The following is a 15,665-nucleotide window of genomic DNA, read 5'->3' as shown; positions in this document are numbered from 1 at the left end:
AGACCAACAGTTCAGTTATCTGTTGATCAAAAGGAATCCTTTCCCTTGCTGAAATCTGCAGGAGACCTGGAAAGCTCTCAAGAATAATTTACATCCTAAACACAAATGCTGGCAAATTCTGCCTCATTTACAAAATAAATAAATAAATAAATAATCCACTTTGGCAGGCTGTCAACTTCCTTGTTCCGTTCCTTTTCCTGAAAAAAGGCAGCTTTCAGGGCCACAGTGAGATTTCCTCTAAGGCTCGTTACCGACAGAAAACAAAACAATTCAAGAGACCTCCGAGTTCCTGCCCGCAGAGACCCGCGGCTCTGTGAAGGTAGAGGTCCTGAGGAGACCTCCACTGAGAACTTGCTATCTGCTGTTCGAGTGCTACAGCACCAGTGCGGAGCTCCTTCAAAGCTCCAGTGGATGAGCAGAGGAGAATGACAGCAGAAATGCTACCGGTGTTCAGAGACAGAGAAGGCAGCTGTCACTTGTCTCACCCTGTTGGTACCTGTTGCTCGTTGCAGACTGGTTACTCCATGAGACACTGTAATTTTCAGTCTGTAAATGTACAGGTACTGCCATCACCGGGACCACATTCGGACAGGGAGGGAGCTGGTGGGTATCAGCACTTTCTCCTCTGCTCTGCCGGAGCATCTTTTCAAGCGATGTGAACATCAGAGCTTGAGAAAGGCTTGAGGACTGGGTGCAGGGAAAAGGGTCCAGCAGGAGGGGTCGTTTTTAGATTCTGATGTGCCTTGTAGGGGACGACAGACCAGACCAGCCACCCACCCCACTAGGCGATGCCCTCGCCCCCAGCTAACTCCATCCCCCGGTAAGGGGGGGCCGGGCCGGGCTCCTCCGGGGCTCCCCGGCGCCACCCCGCGGCCGCACCTCGCTACCGCAGCGCGGCCGCCTGAGGGGAAATGGCGCCGCGGGCGGGCGGGCGGAGCGGGGATCGGGCTTCGCCGTGCCCCGCCGGCCGGGCCGGGCCCGGGGCGGGCAGAGCCGGCGCCAGGCGGAGCCCTCCCGCTTCGGCCGAGCCCGGAGCGGCCGGAGCCGGGAGAAGGAGCCCGGGGGTCGCCGCTGTGCGCGGCAGCGCCGCCCGCGGCCCGCGAGAGGGAGGCAGAGCACCGCGCTGCCGGGCGGCCGGGGGGCAGTAGCCATAGCTCCCCACCCCGTCTCTCTGAAGCACACAGAACCATCCAGAGAAGAGCACCTTCCCGGCACCACACTGCAGCCCTCAAAAGGCCAAGTAGTAGGAAAACCACTAACAGACAAAGCTCTGTGAAATTTCGGTATTGCTAAAGCCTCCTAACGGACTGCAGCGTGAGGTGGTGTTTGCTTTAAAGCACAAGCAGGCTGAAATACACCATAGGCAACCGATCTACTCAGGCAGAGGGGGAAGGATTAGATGAGCTAATGATCGTTTCTTGGCTCTGCTTTTAAGTGCCAAGGGAGCTTTAGAATCGACCCAGAGCAAAAGGGCCTTAAACGTGCTATCAGAAATCAGACTGTAAATTGCAGGGGACTCAATTTATCAACTTCTGAAGAACCAAGGCTGAGTTAACCCTGCTGCAGAAACAATGGGTTCCCTACATTCTGCTTTTAAAGCAGTTACTTTATTTTGTTTGCTTTCACCTCCTTAATTGTCATGGGCTGTGTTTGATAGGAAGACAGATTAACTTGTTGCTCTAACATCTGTGACTAAGGGGAGATAAGCCTAAGGTGTGTAGAATAATGGACAGAACAGAGTAGGAAAAGCAGACACTGCTTTCATCCCTTTCAGTGAAACACGAACAAAGAGGCAGTCAATAAAAGCTGAGGGAGGGTTGGTGAAAGGCTGTAGTTTCACCCGTGGGAAATTGGTAAAGGAAATACATGCCTTAAACGGTCTCCAATTAGCTTATGGAATTCATTATTAAAAGATAGCACTGGGACCAACAACTTAGCAAAATCCAAGAAGGCAGGGTTTTTGAATCAAAACCTTCAGATAGCGCTAGCAGGGCCTGAAAGACCCTGTGTTATCCAGCGCTTCCTCTGAGTGTGTTGGAGCTGTGAGAAGGAGGGAGGGAGCGCTGGGACTTCCTTGGGGCTGGTTCTGTAGCCCGGGGGTTGAAAGAGGACAGAGGAGAAGTTCTGTAACATTGCTGCTGCCCTCGTAAATGTTTATGCTTTGCTGAAATCCTCTGGAGAATTAGTTATGCTGACATATGTCCGAGAAATGCAGAGAACACAAGATTTCCAGAGTCACAGTAGTTGAAGTTTTAAAATAAAACAAAACAAAACAAAAGGGTTTAGTAGGGTTGTAAACTCCCATGACTTGGGGCCCGCGCCAATCCCTAGCAGATGAGCCTTGGGAGAGAACTTTTCCCCACTATACATCTGCTCAGTGCCTGGTTGTGTTTGTCCTCTCCTGCCTGTGCCCTTTGCGGGGGTCATGGTACAGGAACAGCTGGAAAGACACAGCATGGCTCTGGCTCCATCCCATCACTCCCTGTCCCTGACGTGCCTCTGCCCGTGTAGGACACTTACTCATGCAGTCCCCTCCGTACCAGCCAGCTCTGCACTCTGCGCAGTAGATCCCCTTGATGTAAAAGTCGTCGAGTGTCCCTCCCCAGGAGCCGTTACGGCAGGACTTGCAGTTCTCAAAAATGGTGCAGCCTGAAAGGAGAGCCACCGTGTTAGAAGAAAGCCAAGGTGGATTGTCCTGAGGAAAGAGGAGCAGCCACTCTCTGTTTTTCACAATAAATGCCAACAACGTTATTGACTGCTGTGGCGCTGACAGCTTCCCCGCTGTGAACCATACCCAGCCTCCAACTCCAGGCCCTAGGCAGCTCAGACTCTGAGATCTGGAGCCAAACGCTCTGTTTCACTGGCCAAACCTCTAAATCTCATTGCTTCAGCTGTAAATGCCTCTCTCAGGAGTCTAAGCATGTTATGCTGGTGCAGGTTGGGCTCAGCCCAAGTGATTCTGACGTTTTCTGACCTGGTCCTGTCTCCTCCTGCTCTCACCTGTCACCCTGCCCTCTCCTCCTTGCTAGTCAGACTTACCCATCATCTCTCCCTTCTCGCCTTGGGGATGCAAATCATCCCTGAGCACCTATGAAACACTCCTGGTGGGCAGCCAGCTGCATCATCACCCTTTGGCAGCTGCCAAACCTGCCTGAGAAGCCCTGAGGACAGCTTTTCTGGTAGAAGAGGTTTTTTTGGGCGGCAGTGCTACATTGCCATGTGCACTGCTGCTGCCACCAGAGTGACAGGGGGGGTTCCTTAGGAGGCCCAGCACCATCCCAGGCCCTGAGGGATGTGCATGCCCTCGCTGCTCTCCTGCTCAACAGCTGCCCATACATGCTGGCCACAGGTCTGGTGTGAGCACAGCGTGGTGGTACACGTACCTGGGTGGATTAAGCAGGAGTCACACTCGTTCTCCTCATTCCTGCAGCAGGGAATGGTGTAGCCCACTTTTTCTTTCCGTCCTGGACAGACGCACTCGATTTGGTCATACTCACAGCACTCCCGGCACATGATGTTCCACTCCGCCCCAGGGCAGTTCTCATTGATCACCGTGTACTCTGCAAGCAGGGAGGGAAGGGGGGGACAACAGAAATAATCCACTCTCTGCAAAGGATTGACAGAATCTATTATTCAGCGATTTGTCAGATCATGCATGGCATGAGGTGGCCCCGGGTCTTCAGTGTAGAAAATTGCAAACTACGTGGTAACCCACATCCCAAATACCAGCTTGGGTGTCTAAGGGACACACGGGCAGTTTTGCAGGGACAGCCAGAGGAGGCAAACACAGCGGAGGTAAGAATATGTTCACTTAATTCTTTTCTCTGCAAGGCCTTCCACATCAGCACTGAGAAAAATAATTATAAAAAAAAATACAGGGGATGAGGTCATGTGAGAAACTCTTCTTCAGATCTCAGTCTGACTTACAGCCTCGTATAGAGCGTACATTATTTAAACTATGCTAGCATGTTTTGTTCAGCTTGTGAATTTGCTGCTGTCAAAGATGAGGGTGTCCGACAGGAAAGGCCAATTTCACGGCTGGATTTTAGCCAATTTCACTCCCTATTTTCACTCAGAAATACATAGTGTTATACTCAGTTTTGTTGCCAAAGGAAACAAGATTTTTCATTATTTTTAAATGTTTGTTTTGTCTGGCATTTCTAATATGATAACATTATTAATGTCTTTTTATTATCTAGCATAACCTTATACATTGGTATTTAAGCTATGCTAGAAGTGCCCTTTTAGGAAAGGGCACTGTGATACCTCAGGTTGTGACTCCAGACTGCTGCAGTAAGTGCAGACCCCACCTTCCATCGCCAGCGTGCTGTCTAAAGTCTACAAATTGAAATCTAATGAGTGCACGCTGCTGTCAGCATGTCTCAGCCAGCTGACAGACCTGACGGCTGCTTTCATGGAGGTTGATGGTAAGAAGTGTGAGAGCAGCCTGGAAAGATGAGACATGAAGGAAACATAATGAGACTCTCTCTTTCTTCTTCCCTCTCCCCTCCCCTTTTTTCTTTTCTTATTGTGGTTAGGTAACATCCTTTTTTCTTTTGTTTTAAACTCTGAGTGACAGAGCTGCATTGCCATCGCAACCAGCCGTACATCTCTAAGGCGCAGCGCTCCCGCCTGTGCCCGTACCTGGCTCCCTTCTCACACCGCTGCTTTTGCTGTCGTTGTGCCTCATAACCGAATTACCGCGTCTGCCAGACAGAGCTCCCTGCCACTGAACCTTGCTGCTCCGTCTCACTTGATTCTCCACGGGCTCGTGAAGCCCAGTTCCTGGAAGCTTATCTTTTTCCCTAATGATATTTATTTGCTCCATCAAAAAGGGACCACCAACTGTTTCTTCATTTTTTTCCCTTTGGCTGGGAAATGAAATTTAGCCCTTTGTGCTCCTCGCAGCTGAACCTTTCCCAGTCTACTGCAGTTTGGAGTTTGGAAACCAGGCTGCTGTTTGCGCTAAAACCCTTCTACTCCCTCCCAACCACAACCATTCCAAAAAGAAGAAAAGAGCCACATCTGTCTTTAAATAAAATTTTGTATTTTTTTATTCCAATAATAAATTCTTGCATCAAGATGACCTTAGTGTTTAGCAGTTATATAGCCTTGTGCCTGTAGATCTTGACATGCTTTACAAAGTGCTTTTTCCAGATGGGAAACTGAAGCACAAGAGAGGTGAAGTGACTTTGCTCAAGGTCCCAGAGAAAAACAATAGCAGAGCCAGGAATTAAACCCGTGCCTCCTAATTCCCAGAACAGCAGTCAATCAACTTGGCCAAGTTGGGACTTCTTAACCTATAGCTATTATTCTCTTCTAATGAAGCCATTTATCTATGATCTGTATCTGATTCAGACTCCAGAGCAAATTGATTACACGTGTCTAATATCTTATTAGAACTGACACTCAGCTTGATCCATCTCATCATACATGACTGGAAATAGCTGTTTCTGTGGTGTATAGGGGCGGGTGTCTTGCTCCCTGTTGAAGGAAGAATCCCCAAAGCCTGAGCAATAAATAACTACCCAACACTCAGGAGCTTTTGCAAAGCTTCCTTCAAATCCTTTGGTCTTCCAGCTCAAGCTAGAAATCTAAATTCTCTCAAGATTGCCAATGCTCATTAATGAAATGGCTCTATCCATTTGGGTTGTAGCTATCTGTTGCTATCTGTAAAACGATCCAAATGTTCACAGGCAGAGAGAACTGTGAAGGCTGACCAAGGCGTGTCTCCATCCGTGCAGAAATGCCAAGCCTGGCTAGGTAAGGCTGCAGGCAGCACAAAGTGGCTTCCGAGTTAGCACTTCCCTGAGAGAGGGGCTGGACCAGGCGGCCGCCAGAGCCCCCTTTCAGCCTAAATTATTCTATGATTTTATAACAATATTACACACGTATTTGTATGTGTAGAGTGTGTGTGTGTGCATAAACATATTTAATTTTCTGTGTAGAGCTTGTGTATGCAACAGGGCCAAAAAGCCAATGTCACTCTTGTTGGATTCAGTGGGCCTATTGGTAGCATAAATTGAGCTTAAGGTAATGCTTAGTGTTAAGATGGGAGAAGCAGATCTTGGCCCTTAAAGAACTGTAAAAATAAATTCACTGTCACCTAGAAATGCTGTTTGCTTACTTCTTGCCTTTGTTTCAAGTGAGACAATAGAAATAGACTGTCTTTTGATTTACTGTCCATTGAATTCCCTTCCACGTTCGCAGGTAGTGCAGTTTGGGCAGCATATTTTCCTTGACAGGGAAATTTGTGGGTCTGAGAATTTTTTATTATTTTTTTTTAAGTGATCATGTCTAGGATTTTCTTCAAAGAAATCATGAAGTCTGTTATTGTGAAGTTTTGTAGAAGTTATTTTTAAGGAAACTTGTGCAAAGACTCGATGTACCCTTTTAATAATGGTAGCATCCCTTTTGTGTTGCGCATATATCTCCTGACTGCTGAGCAGAAGGCAAAGGAACACTTTCCCTCAGAAATGCAAGAGGGAGATGCACAGAGCAGCCCACATGCAACAAACATTTGTTTGGGTTGCTGAGCTCAGCCTGGCCCCAGGGAGGAAGAATTATCCCCCTTGTGCACTTGGGGAACGGTAACCATGTCCCCACTGGTAGCTCCCTGCAGCCACACTTGGCCATTATTACCCCAAAAGAGAAGAGACTGAGGCAGGGAGGATCAGGGGGAGATTTTACTGAGTGAAATGCTGGAAACCAGGCCTTGGCCAGCTGCGGCTGCGACAATCACAGGGTACATTGTGGGCCTAACTGATAATCCTCCAGAGCAGGCAGGCTGGTGTGGAGGCAGTGGCTGTGTCTCCCAGTGTCAAACATAGTCCAGAAAGTGGTTTGACCTGATTTTGGAAGAAGCAGGAAGAAGCTGCCTGACAAGCCCTGCAAAATATTTAGCTGAAATCAACAAACAAGTCTCAGAACAAGCAAATAAACAGCGCATTAATTTATGGGATTTTAATGATGGAAGAAAAGCCCATTAAATCCAGGAATAGACAGCACGTGTGGAGGCAGCTCAAGACCACGGAAACTGAGCAAGAAGTAGTTGTGTGGGGAAGGCAGGCAAACAGCTGGGGGAAGGTGCTGGGGGAATGCCCGCTGGGCTCGGCAGCCTGGCAGGACACGGTGCCACGTTTCTCCTGTTGCTTCGAGTCCAGCCTGGGGGAAAAGTGCAAAGGCAAGCACAGCAGTAACATGCGACCTAGCTGGTAATTCTCATATGTTTCCAGGTTTGGATGGCTACACGTTCATTCTTTTTGCTGACATCTGCACCTAGTGAGACTGCCTCGCCCTCACAGCACAGGGGCACGTTTCATATCCCGCAGCTTTCAGTGACTGATTCTGCAAGACAGCAGTGGGAGGGGATGTTCCCCAGCAGCGCCCACGTTTCTGTGGGCTCTAAATGGCCTTCCTGTTGTCAGCATCAGCCCGAGGGCTGTTCCAGCAAAGGCAATTCATCACAGTCACACCGCCACCTCCCCTGCTCTCAAATATTAAGCTGGGTATTTGGAGGAGCCAAAGACTCCTCTCCCTGGGGAGCCGTCCCCACTAACAGGCAGGCCCTGAGCTTCCTCCATGAAAACCTGCGTGCAGATGATGAGCCACAGCGAGGAGAAGGTGCCGCAGGAGTGTCTCGAGGGAGCCGACTCCTGCTCTTGTCGTGGCTGAGCCTGCACTGGGAGCTGAGCTGCTGAAAGCAGATGAAGAGCAGCCACAGAGGAGCCAGCACAGAATGAAGTGCACAGCTCATCTGCTGGATGCTCTAATGCTTACTGACATCCCTGTGCAGACAGGGCCTTGCTTTCTCCACAGATTCTCAAGACTGCAAAGGCAAAGTGTTCAGCCTTTGCTCTTGATTTTGATTCAGCTCTGTGTTTGCCTTTGTACAAGTGGTGCTTATCTGCCTGCCTCTGTACCGTATACCCACAGGAGCCAGGGAAGGAGTGGAAGAAGATTACTCCTGGTGCTCTAGTAGCTTTAAGGGGAAATACAATTTTAATCCGCTGGACTACCAAGTTTCTACTGTCACGCACTCCATTCACAAAGTTGCAAAAAATTCAGCTGTGATTTAACTTGCCTGGTGCATCCACTTCCCTCACTTGATCTGGCCCAGAGTTCTCTTATTTGCTTCTTATTTCTGCTTCACCTTTTCAAGAGGTGCCAATGTCCTCAGCCAAGATGTGCCTAGGCTAGGCAGCCCGGTGTGCAGAAGAGGAGCTTGAACAGTTGACAGTGAAGTTGTCATCTCCCTCACACAAATGGGTCTGTTATTCCTGTTGCCGTCATGGTCAGGGCACACGTGTGACTCAGCCATCTCTGTCCTGGCCAAACCTCAAATACTATCCTTTTCCAAACTGCAGGACCTCAGAAAGTGAGGTGATGAAACCCCCACGATAAAATATTTTATTAGTACTTGGGAAAGATGGTGATGGAGGTTTGACAGAAATATTGTTTGAAATTGTATAGAAATGCAACCTTCCAAAAGGGCAGTTTTTACCATGCCATTCGGAAAAGGCAGAAGTCTCCTTAGAAGATAAGCGAAGGCTCCATTGGCACTCACCCTGAAGACTGGAGATATGTTACTTATTCTTATGCCACTGAGTTCAAAGAGGATACCCAAGTAAGAAAAAATAGCTGTAAGGATAAGGCCATCTTAAAGCACTAGTTCTATTCAGTTCAAGGCCTGCTGGAAAGGATAGTGATGAGTCCTATGGGATATGCAATGAGCCCAGCCAAATCTCTCATTTGAGGGAAAAGCGGGAGACCTATGAGGGATGGAAAAAGTCTGATCATCAAAGAAAGCTATGTCTTAGAGCTCAGGGATAAAGGGAGGACTGCCAAAAGCCAAGCTGAATTTGACCTTGCGAAGGAAATTAGAATAATAGTAAAAGGTTCTTCAGTCATAATAAGAAAATAAGGAAAGAAGAAAAGTGATTCTTGTGGGATGGGGATGCAGATGAAATGTAAGATGGTGGTGGACAGTGTGGTGAGTTACTCGCTTTCATCTTTAGGGATTCTACATTAATAGGTTTGAGGGTGTGGAAACAATTAAGTTGTGATCTACATATTAGTGAACTTCTAACCAACTGCAGTTTGCAGCTTGGGATATTCAAGTAAACCAGCTTCAAATTTGGTTTATCTTACTAGGTCAGGCTTAAAACTTCGGTGATTCGCAGATTCACAAGCACGTTGCTGCCTCAAGGGTGGGTCAGACAGTTCATCGCTCTAAAACTTCAAATTTAGCACACTTTTCTTGTCACGGTGAATTTTCCTGTCATAGATACCTTACTAAATAGAAAGGGGATTTCTGTTCCAAAGGGCTTGGAGCTAGGAAAATTATATGGCTAGGATCTAAGGTGAATTAAAGCAAGCACAATTACAGCAATTAACTTATATGTCTTCTACTTCTTTGGAAGAATGGCTAGTTTAGGCTGTAGTCATTTTAAGCTGATATAAATCCATGCTGCTGCTGCAATGGGACATCTCCCTCAGTTGTGTCCCTGACTTCCCATTCCCACTCCCTATCTTTGTGCTGGCATTAGCTGCTACGTAGAGGGATCAGAGTACTGATCCAACAGAAAGCCAGTTTGCAGTCTCCATTTCTCCCTGAAAAAAAATAAAAAGGAAAAAAGCCTAAATATTCACCACAGTTCTACAAGAGAGAGAACCTCAGGACCTTGTTGTATATATGTATTTATCAGAACATGGAAGAAAGTGATTTAAAAGGACATCCATACCTTGATCTGAACTGATGGAACTTCCTATCCTACATATCCATTGTGTTACATAGAAAAGATGAGTTTTCCTCCCATGCCACAGTTTATCCGTCAGCACATTGGTGTAACAATACTTACACTCAAAGAAACATCATTTCAAATTGCTTTGAAAAGTGCCATACAAATTAAAAGTGCATTGTAAATAAGAGCAGATACAAACATATACATCTCTAAAATTAGAGTCCATAGAAGATGACTTTCAAAGTGTTTATTCAAACAGCTCATGTTCCACAAATGAGAGTATGTCCCCTTTTATTTGATTGCCTTTTTTTTTTTTCATCATGATGCTCAATAACAATTACTGCCTCTGCAGAAGAAGCAAGCATCTGAGTTTGAAGGAGCAATTTCTTAAGGCTCTTATTAGGAAATGTTCAGCCATGTAATAATTCTGAAATGAAGGTTTCTCATTTAAAGAAAGAATAAATCTGACAGAGGTGAAATCTAGTAAAAGCTAACACATTTTCTTTCTCTTCATGTCTGTCTCATTTTCATGGTTGTTTTATCCTGCTCCTTATTCAAGTCTACTCACATTGCACCACAGTGCAAGCTGGTTCCTATCCCATAGGTGTTATGTGTATGGATATTAACAACATGAAGAGCTCTGAGCACACAGAAGATCTAGAATTTCTCAACTGGAAATGAGAAACATGTTGGATCCACTTAGTAAGGCCAAGAGGAACCGACCTCAGAAGGGAGGAGAGTTGTTCCCTTAAGAAGTTTTAACCGGTGCACTTGGAGAACAGTTTAACCCCAAACCCTTAATTACGATGGAAAGTGCAGGTCTTTATTCCTAACCTTTTCATCCCTCAGATAACCTGTTGTGCAAATGATGCCTGTTTTCCTAATAGGTTAAGAAGATGAAAGGGAATAACGCTATCTCTAAAAAAGCTTGCTTCCCTTTGGAAATTATGTGCCTATTATTCTTTTTAGCAGCTGGACTAATTAAAAGAGGAGCTAAAATACATCCCTGTTTTAGTTTTACTCAGTGTGCTTCATTTATGGATTGCAGACCATTGTTGAATAATCGGACTGCTTCTCCCAGTGAGCCAGTTTGCATCCTTTCCTAACTATTAGTGTGTGCTTTTACACAGCCATGAATGTGAGGGGAAAAAATGAAAGATTTTCTCACTAAAAAAATAAAAATAAAAATAAAAATAAAAATAAAAATAAAAATAAAAATAAAAATAAAAATAAAAATAAAAATAAAAATAAAAATAAAAATAAAAATAAAAATAAAAATAAAAATAAAAATAAAAATAAAAATAAAAATAAAAATAAAAATAAAAAAAGCTAGCATGTGAACACATGGTGAGGTCTACTATACTAAGCTGACTTGGTCCACTTACTAAACATGTAGCTATAAAATTCAGAAATAAATATTTCTGTTGATCCTAATAGGACATAGGTTTGCTTCAGCATGCTCCTACAGTAGTGCCTTTTTTACACTTGCAAGCTTCCACTCTTGACTGGGCTGTGATAAACAAATCATAAACCCACAACACCTCTGCTCCAACGAGAGAAGAATTGTTACTTCAATAAAAAGTCATTTTTGAGGTCTCCATCAAGTCCTTAACAGGAGTTCCCATATGACTTCCAAAGCTTGTACCTCACTCCACACTGCCTTGTTTTGCTTTGTCTATAATAAACATCAAGTATCTCAGTGCAGTGTAACTGAAAGGAAAGCCAGGTAAAAACCGTGCTTCCTCTTTGTGGTGTATAGGAGTTGCCCATCTAAAAGCTATAGCAGTGGGTTAATGAATAAAGAGCATTAAGTGAAAATAGGAGTGTCCATTCAGCCATCTACACTACAAAACCCTGATGGTCCCAGTACCCCTCAGCCAACATCACCTCAGTTGCGATGCCCACCAGTTGTTCATGTTCTACCCATTTTCCTTCCAGAAAACCTGCCCGCCCTGCAGCCCCTCCTCGCCTGCCCTACCCCTGCTGAGGAGCAGCCCGGCAGGTAGGCCTCAGGCAGGGTGCTCTTTCTTATTAGAAATGTCCCGCTTCGCTTCTTCCTACATTTCAGCAGCCCTTTCTTCCAGATAGTGAGCTGTAACACACAAAACAGAGCTCTACTCCATACACTCCAAGTAGCAGCTCTGCTCCTTTCTCCTTTTTCTTGTACAAAGCCCTTATAATCCCTGCCTTCCCTCTGGGGACAGGCCAGTTGGCCCACAGGCCCGGAGCGCTGCAGCAGGCGTACACGCCTCCACCGCATCTCAGATGCTGTTCCAGTTTAAACCTCGCACTCCTCAGCACGCGTCTTCCCCCTGCCCTCAAAACACCACAGCTTCCTCTTTCTGTATCTTTTTGTCATGGCTGGATTTAAATTACAGGCCATCATCTATGCCACGAGCTGGGATGTTTTTAGCATCTAAAGCAACCTGCAGAAGTCTGCCCTAAACCTCCCCGTCCTTCACTTTCTCCTCTGTAATTATGAGACGGCATTTTTGATCTCATTATTGGCACCGTGGCATTGCATGTTCATCCAAGAAGGGCTGTGACAGGGCTGTAAAACAGCCAGGATAAGGCAGAAACTGAGTTTGCTACATTACCCAGCAGGCCTTGATTTGTTTCTGGGATAGAGAAGCTTATTCTGGCCAGGAAAATTACACTAGTGTGATTGGGAAGAGATTTTGTTTTTCCTGTGCTGCAGGACAAGGAACAGGAGAGGGTGTGAACGCGGCACTTTTGAGATAGTGGCAGCATGCATGAGGTTGGAAAGCCCAGCCTTCGTTAACAGGGCTGGGGAACAAAGCCAGACTGCTGTGATATGGGAGAATATTTGGGAATCTGTAGAAAAGAAACAGCTGTAATATTTAAATCTATGAGAACATAACATAGGGACATGCCTGTGTTAACCATGGAGAAGTGGTGCCGGCCCTGTCTTGAGTGTTTGCTTGCTGTAGCGGTGTCAGACCTGGACCAGGTTGGCAGTTAACGTTGCCTGGATAGAAACAGCCTACGCAGACAGCAGCAAAATCCCTGAGCCTCCACCTCAAGCTGTACGCAGCTGCCCTGGGGCTGTAGTTCAGCCCTAGCCAAGGACCGCAGGGTGCCCCCGAGCTGCCGGCCCTATGCCCCTGCGGTGGGGGGGGCAACAAGCCAAACCACGGGGCACCGGAGGGCTTAACGGGACTCCTGGGAGCCCCTCGAGGTAGCCTCGGGGTTGAGCATGAGTAACCCCAGCTTTCCTCCAAAACAAAAAGCGAATCTCTCCCCCTTTGTCCATGCTAGGAACCTAAACGTGTGAACTGAAGTAACCCATTTGCTAAGATTGAATGCATCTGGATGCATCTGAGTGCATCTGGGCTCCACTTCTCTAGACAGAGGACGAAGGGGGAGGGGAGGAGAGATTGGGGAGGGTTGAGATAGGCAGGAGCACACACAAACACATATATTTTTAAGGAAATATGAGTCACTTGCACTTCAAGTTTATTCCAAAAATCAACTCCCAGACCTCCCCTGACTCCTGCCCCCAACTCCAGAGGCAGGCCCTGTGCAACTGGGTGTGATAAATAGGGATAAAAATTGGATACATCTGTGGGGAGGAGGCAAAATGCTATTTTCCAACCTGCCCTGACATGCTCAGGGCACCGCACTTTTGAATCCTTCCCCTGGCTCCAAGCACCCCTCCCACCGCTGTGTGCAGGGCGAGCACCGACGCCAGTGACTCCTCTGGAGACAGGGCACAAAGGCACAGCGAGGACGGACAGGGCAGAGGGGTGGCTGTCCTCAATGTGGGACCCCCAGGCCCTTCAGTCACTGCCCCCGGTGCATGAGGAGCTGGTGCTGGGGAGAACAGGTGGGCAATAAGCCCCTCCACAGCACCCTGCCGCTGGGCAGCCACTGCCCATGCCTAGGAGTGCTCTGGCACATGGCAGAGGGACAGGCTGCCGCGGGGACAAAAAGTGGGTGCACGTGGGACAGTGAAACCGTGCTTTGTGCTGGTGCCCCTCGGGGAAGTCTTTGACAGGAGGTCAGTCTCCCTGTCGCCTGCACCCTGGGCCCCCAGGACCAGCAGGGAAGGACACCACAGAGGCAGACCCTCTGCCTCAGCCCCCAGAGAGGCGGGCTCTGTAGCCCCGTCCTTGACGCTGATTATTTATAGCCGTCACGATCGGGTTGCCTGCATACCTGGCACATGCCCTGGTCTGATGCGTCCCCCCGAGGTGCTTACCTGGCAGTTAATGTTGCCACAACCCAGCGGCTCGAAGGTCGGGCGATTCGGGGGCACTGCACCTCCCAGTGCTCAGCGCTGCGGCTCCTGAGGAGGCAGCCCGCGGGATGCTGACAGCCATCTGCAGCTTCAGCTGCTTCCAGGTGTAAGCAGCCCACGTTCGTGGCCACAACGACAGCAAATCTGCACTCACCAGTAAATGCCTTTTGCTTAACCTTATCAAGAAGAAACTGAACATGCTGGTTCAGCAGAATCTGGAGCGAGGCTTGGCTATAAAAAAGATCATTCTGCTTTAACGAGGCTTCCCCTTCGAAAGAATAATATTGGCAGAACTAAAGCCCAGATCGGAAACAATGTGTGGCTTTTGTTTTCTTTTTTTCCTTCACTTTTTTCCTCCCTTGCCTTCATTCTTGGTGTTGGGGCTGGAGAGGAAAGTTTCTGTCTTGCCAAACTAAACAAATTACGCTTTACAATTCGGAGACTTAAATGCCTCTTTTTATCATCATTTCCTTAGCACTGAGTGTTGAGAAAATAAAGCAGTAGTAAGTGAAGTGATTGCATACCCTTTTCTTGATGGCCATTGGCAAACAAATCCAGCCAGTTGTTTCTCTTTAAGGCTATTAACTTTGCCTGGAAATCATCCCTGGGCAGACCTCCCCCCACACATGCTCTGTGCTGGCGAGAAAGGAATAAATAAAGCAGAGCCCCTTCTTTCTATTATTACCATCCCTGCAGATCTCTCCACTGCCCATGACAGCCCGTGAGCTCAAACCCCTCTGACCACACTGAAGGAATGGGACTGATCTGGCCGTGCCGGGAACGCAGACGCTGACTTACGGTACCTCTCGGCAAGCAGGAGATGAGCAGGAGCTGGAGGAGGGTCAGTCCTATGTGTGTCCAGAGGGCTCGCTCCATACTGGCCAGGCCGGTGCAGCGGTGTGACTGCTCAGCAAGGGAAAGCAGGCAAACAGCTTTTACTGGGACCTCACCAGCTCCAGGCTGCGAGGGATCTCGGATTTCAGACCTCGGCTCGCTCCCATCCTCACCAGAGGGGAACTACCTTCAAGAGACTTCTCAGGCGTCCAGAAGCACGACGTCACCCCAAACCTCTCCAACTGCTGCCTTAACCCTTTCTGGACTCTGGCAGGCGATCCCTTTTGTGATGGGTTTGTTGTCTCGCACTGCTCAGCTCTGAGATAGCGATTTTCATCTCGGAAAGAAAGATATAGTAAAGGGGGGAGAAACAGAAATATAACTTTCTATTCATGAGTCATCCCTGTTGCTGTGGTGAGTTGAAGTTACAGAAGTCTCCAGAAGGAGGCACTTGGTACGTGCTCCCTCTGGGTGTGCAGGGCCGATGTGTCCCCAGGGTGCTGCCCTTGCCGCCGGGCTGGGCGTGGGGTGGGTGTGGAAGGGGATTCCTGGCCCACCGTCCTGTGACTGGACAGCCCGGCTAAGTGACATGTGCCATTTTACAACGCACTTAAAATAGACGTGCTTTTTTATGGCAGGCCAGATGAATGAATGGGGCTCACGAAGTGTTCGCTCCCTCCACAGTGGATGAAAACCGCAAAACACAAAAGGAATCACTTGGAATACAAGCGCTTGAGCTAGTCAGAAGCTTTTTACGGACTCCGTTCTGCCAGAAAATGCAACTTTGGCAAAATTGAAATGTTTTGTCGGAACATGTTGATATTGAG

General features: G+C 47.6%; 1 protein-coding gene across 3 annotated transcripts in view; it reads right to left on the bottom strand.

The window, feature by feature from the left end:
* Positions 1 to 15,393, bottom strand: part of PAMR1 (peptidase domain containing associated with muscle regeneration 1) — a 54,771-nt gene extending 39,378 nt beyond the window's left edge. Inside the window, exons 1-3 of one of the 3 annotated variants that reach the window (XM_083838429.1) lie at positions 14,808 to 15,393; positions 3,384 to 3,560; positions 2,521 to 2,649 (exon numbers count right to left, since the gene is read on the bottom strand). In XM_083838429.1, coding sequence (XP_083694555.1) covers positions 2,521 to 2,649; positions 3,384 to 3,560; positions 14,808 to 14,880 — 379 coding nt within the window. In that variant the 5' untranslated portion in view covers positions 14,881 to 15,393. Of the gene's footprint in view, positions 1 to 2,520; positions 2,650 to 3,383; positions 3,561 to 13,965; positions 14,761 to 14,807 lie in introns of those variants that run through there. The other 2 variants (XM_083838431.1, XM_083838430.1) reach the window with 2 other exon arrangements.
* Positions 15,394 to 15,665: the final 272 nt, after the last annotated feature.

This window comes from Anser anser (assembly GCF_964211835.1).
Source record: "Anser anser genome assembly, chromosome: 5".
NCBI classification, from domain to species: Eukaryota; Metazoa; Chordata; class Aves; order Anseriformes; family Anatidae; genus Anser; species Anser anser.
Note: the sequence above shows the minus strand (reverse complement) of the source record. Positions and strands in the feature narration are given on the sequence as shown.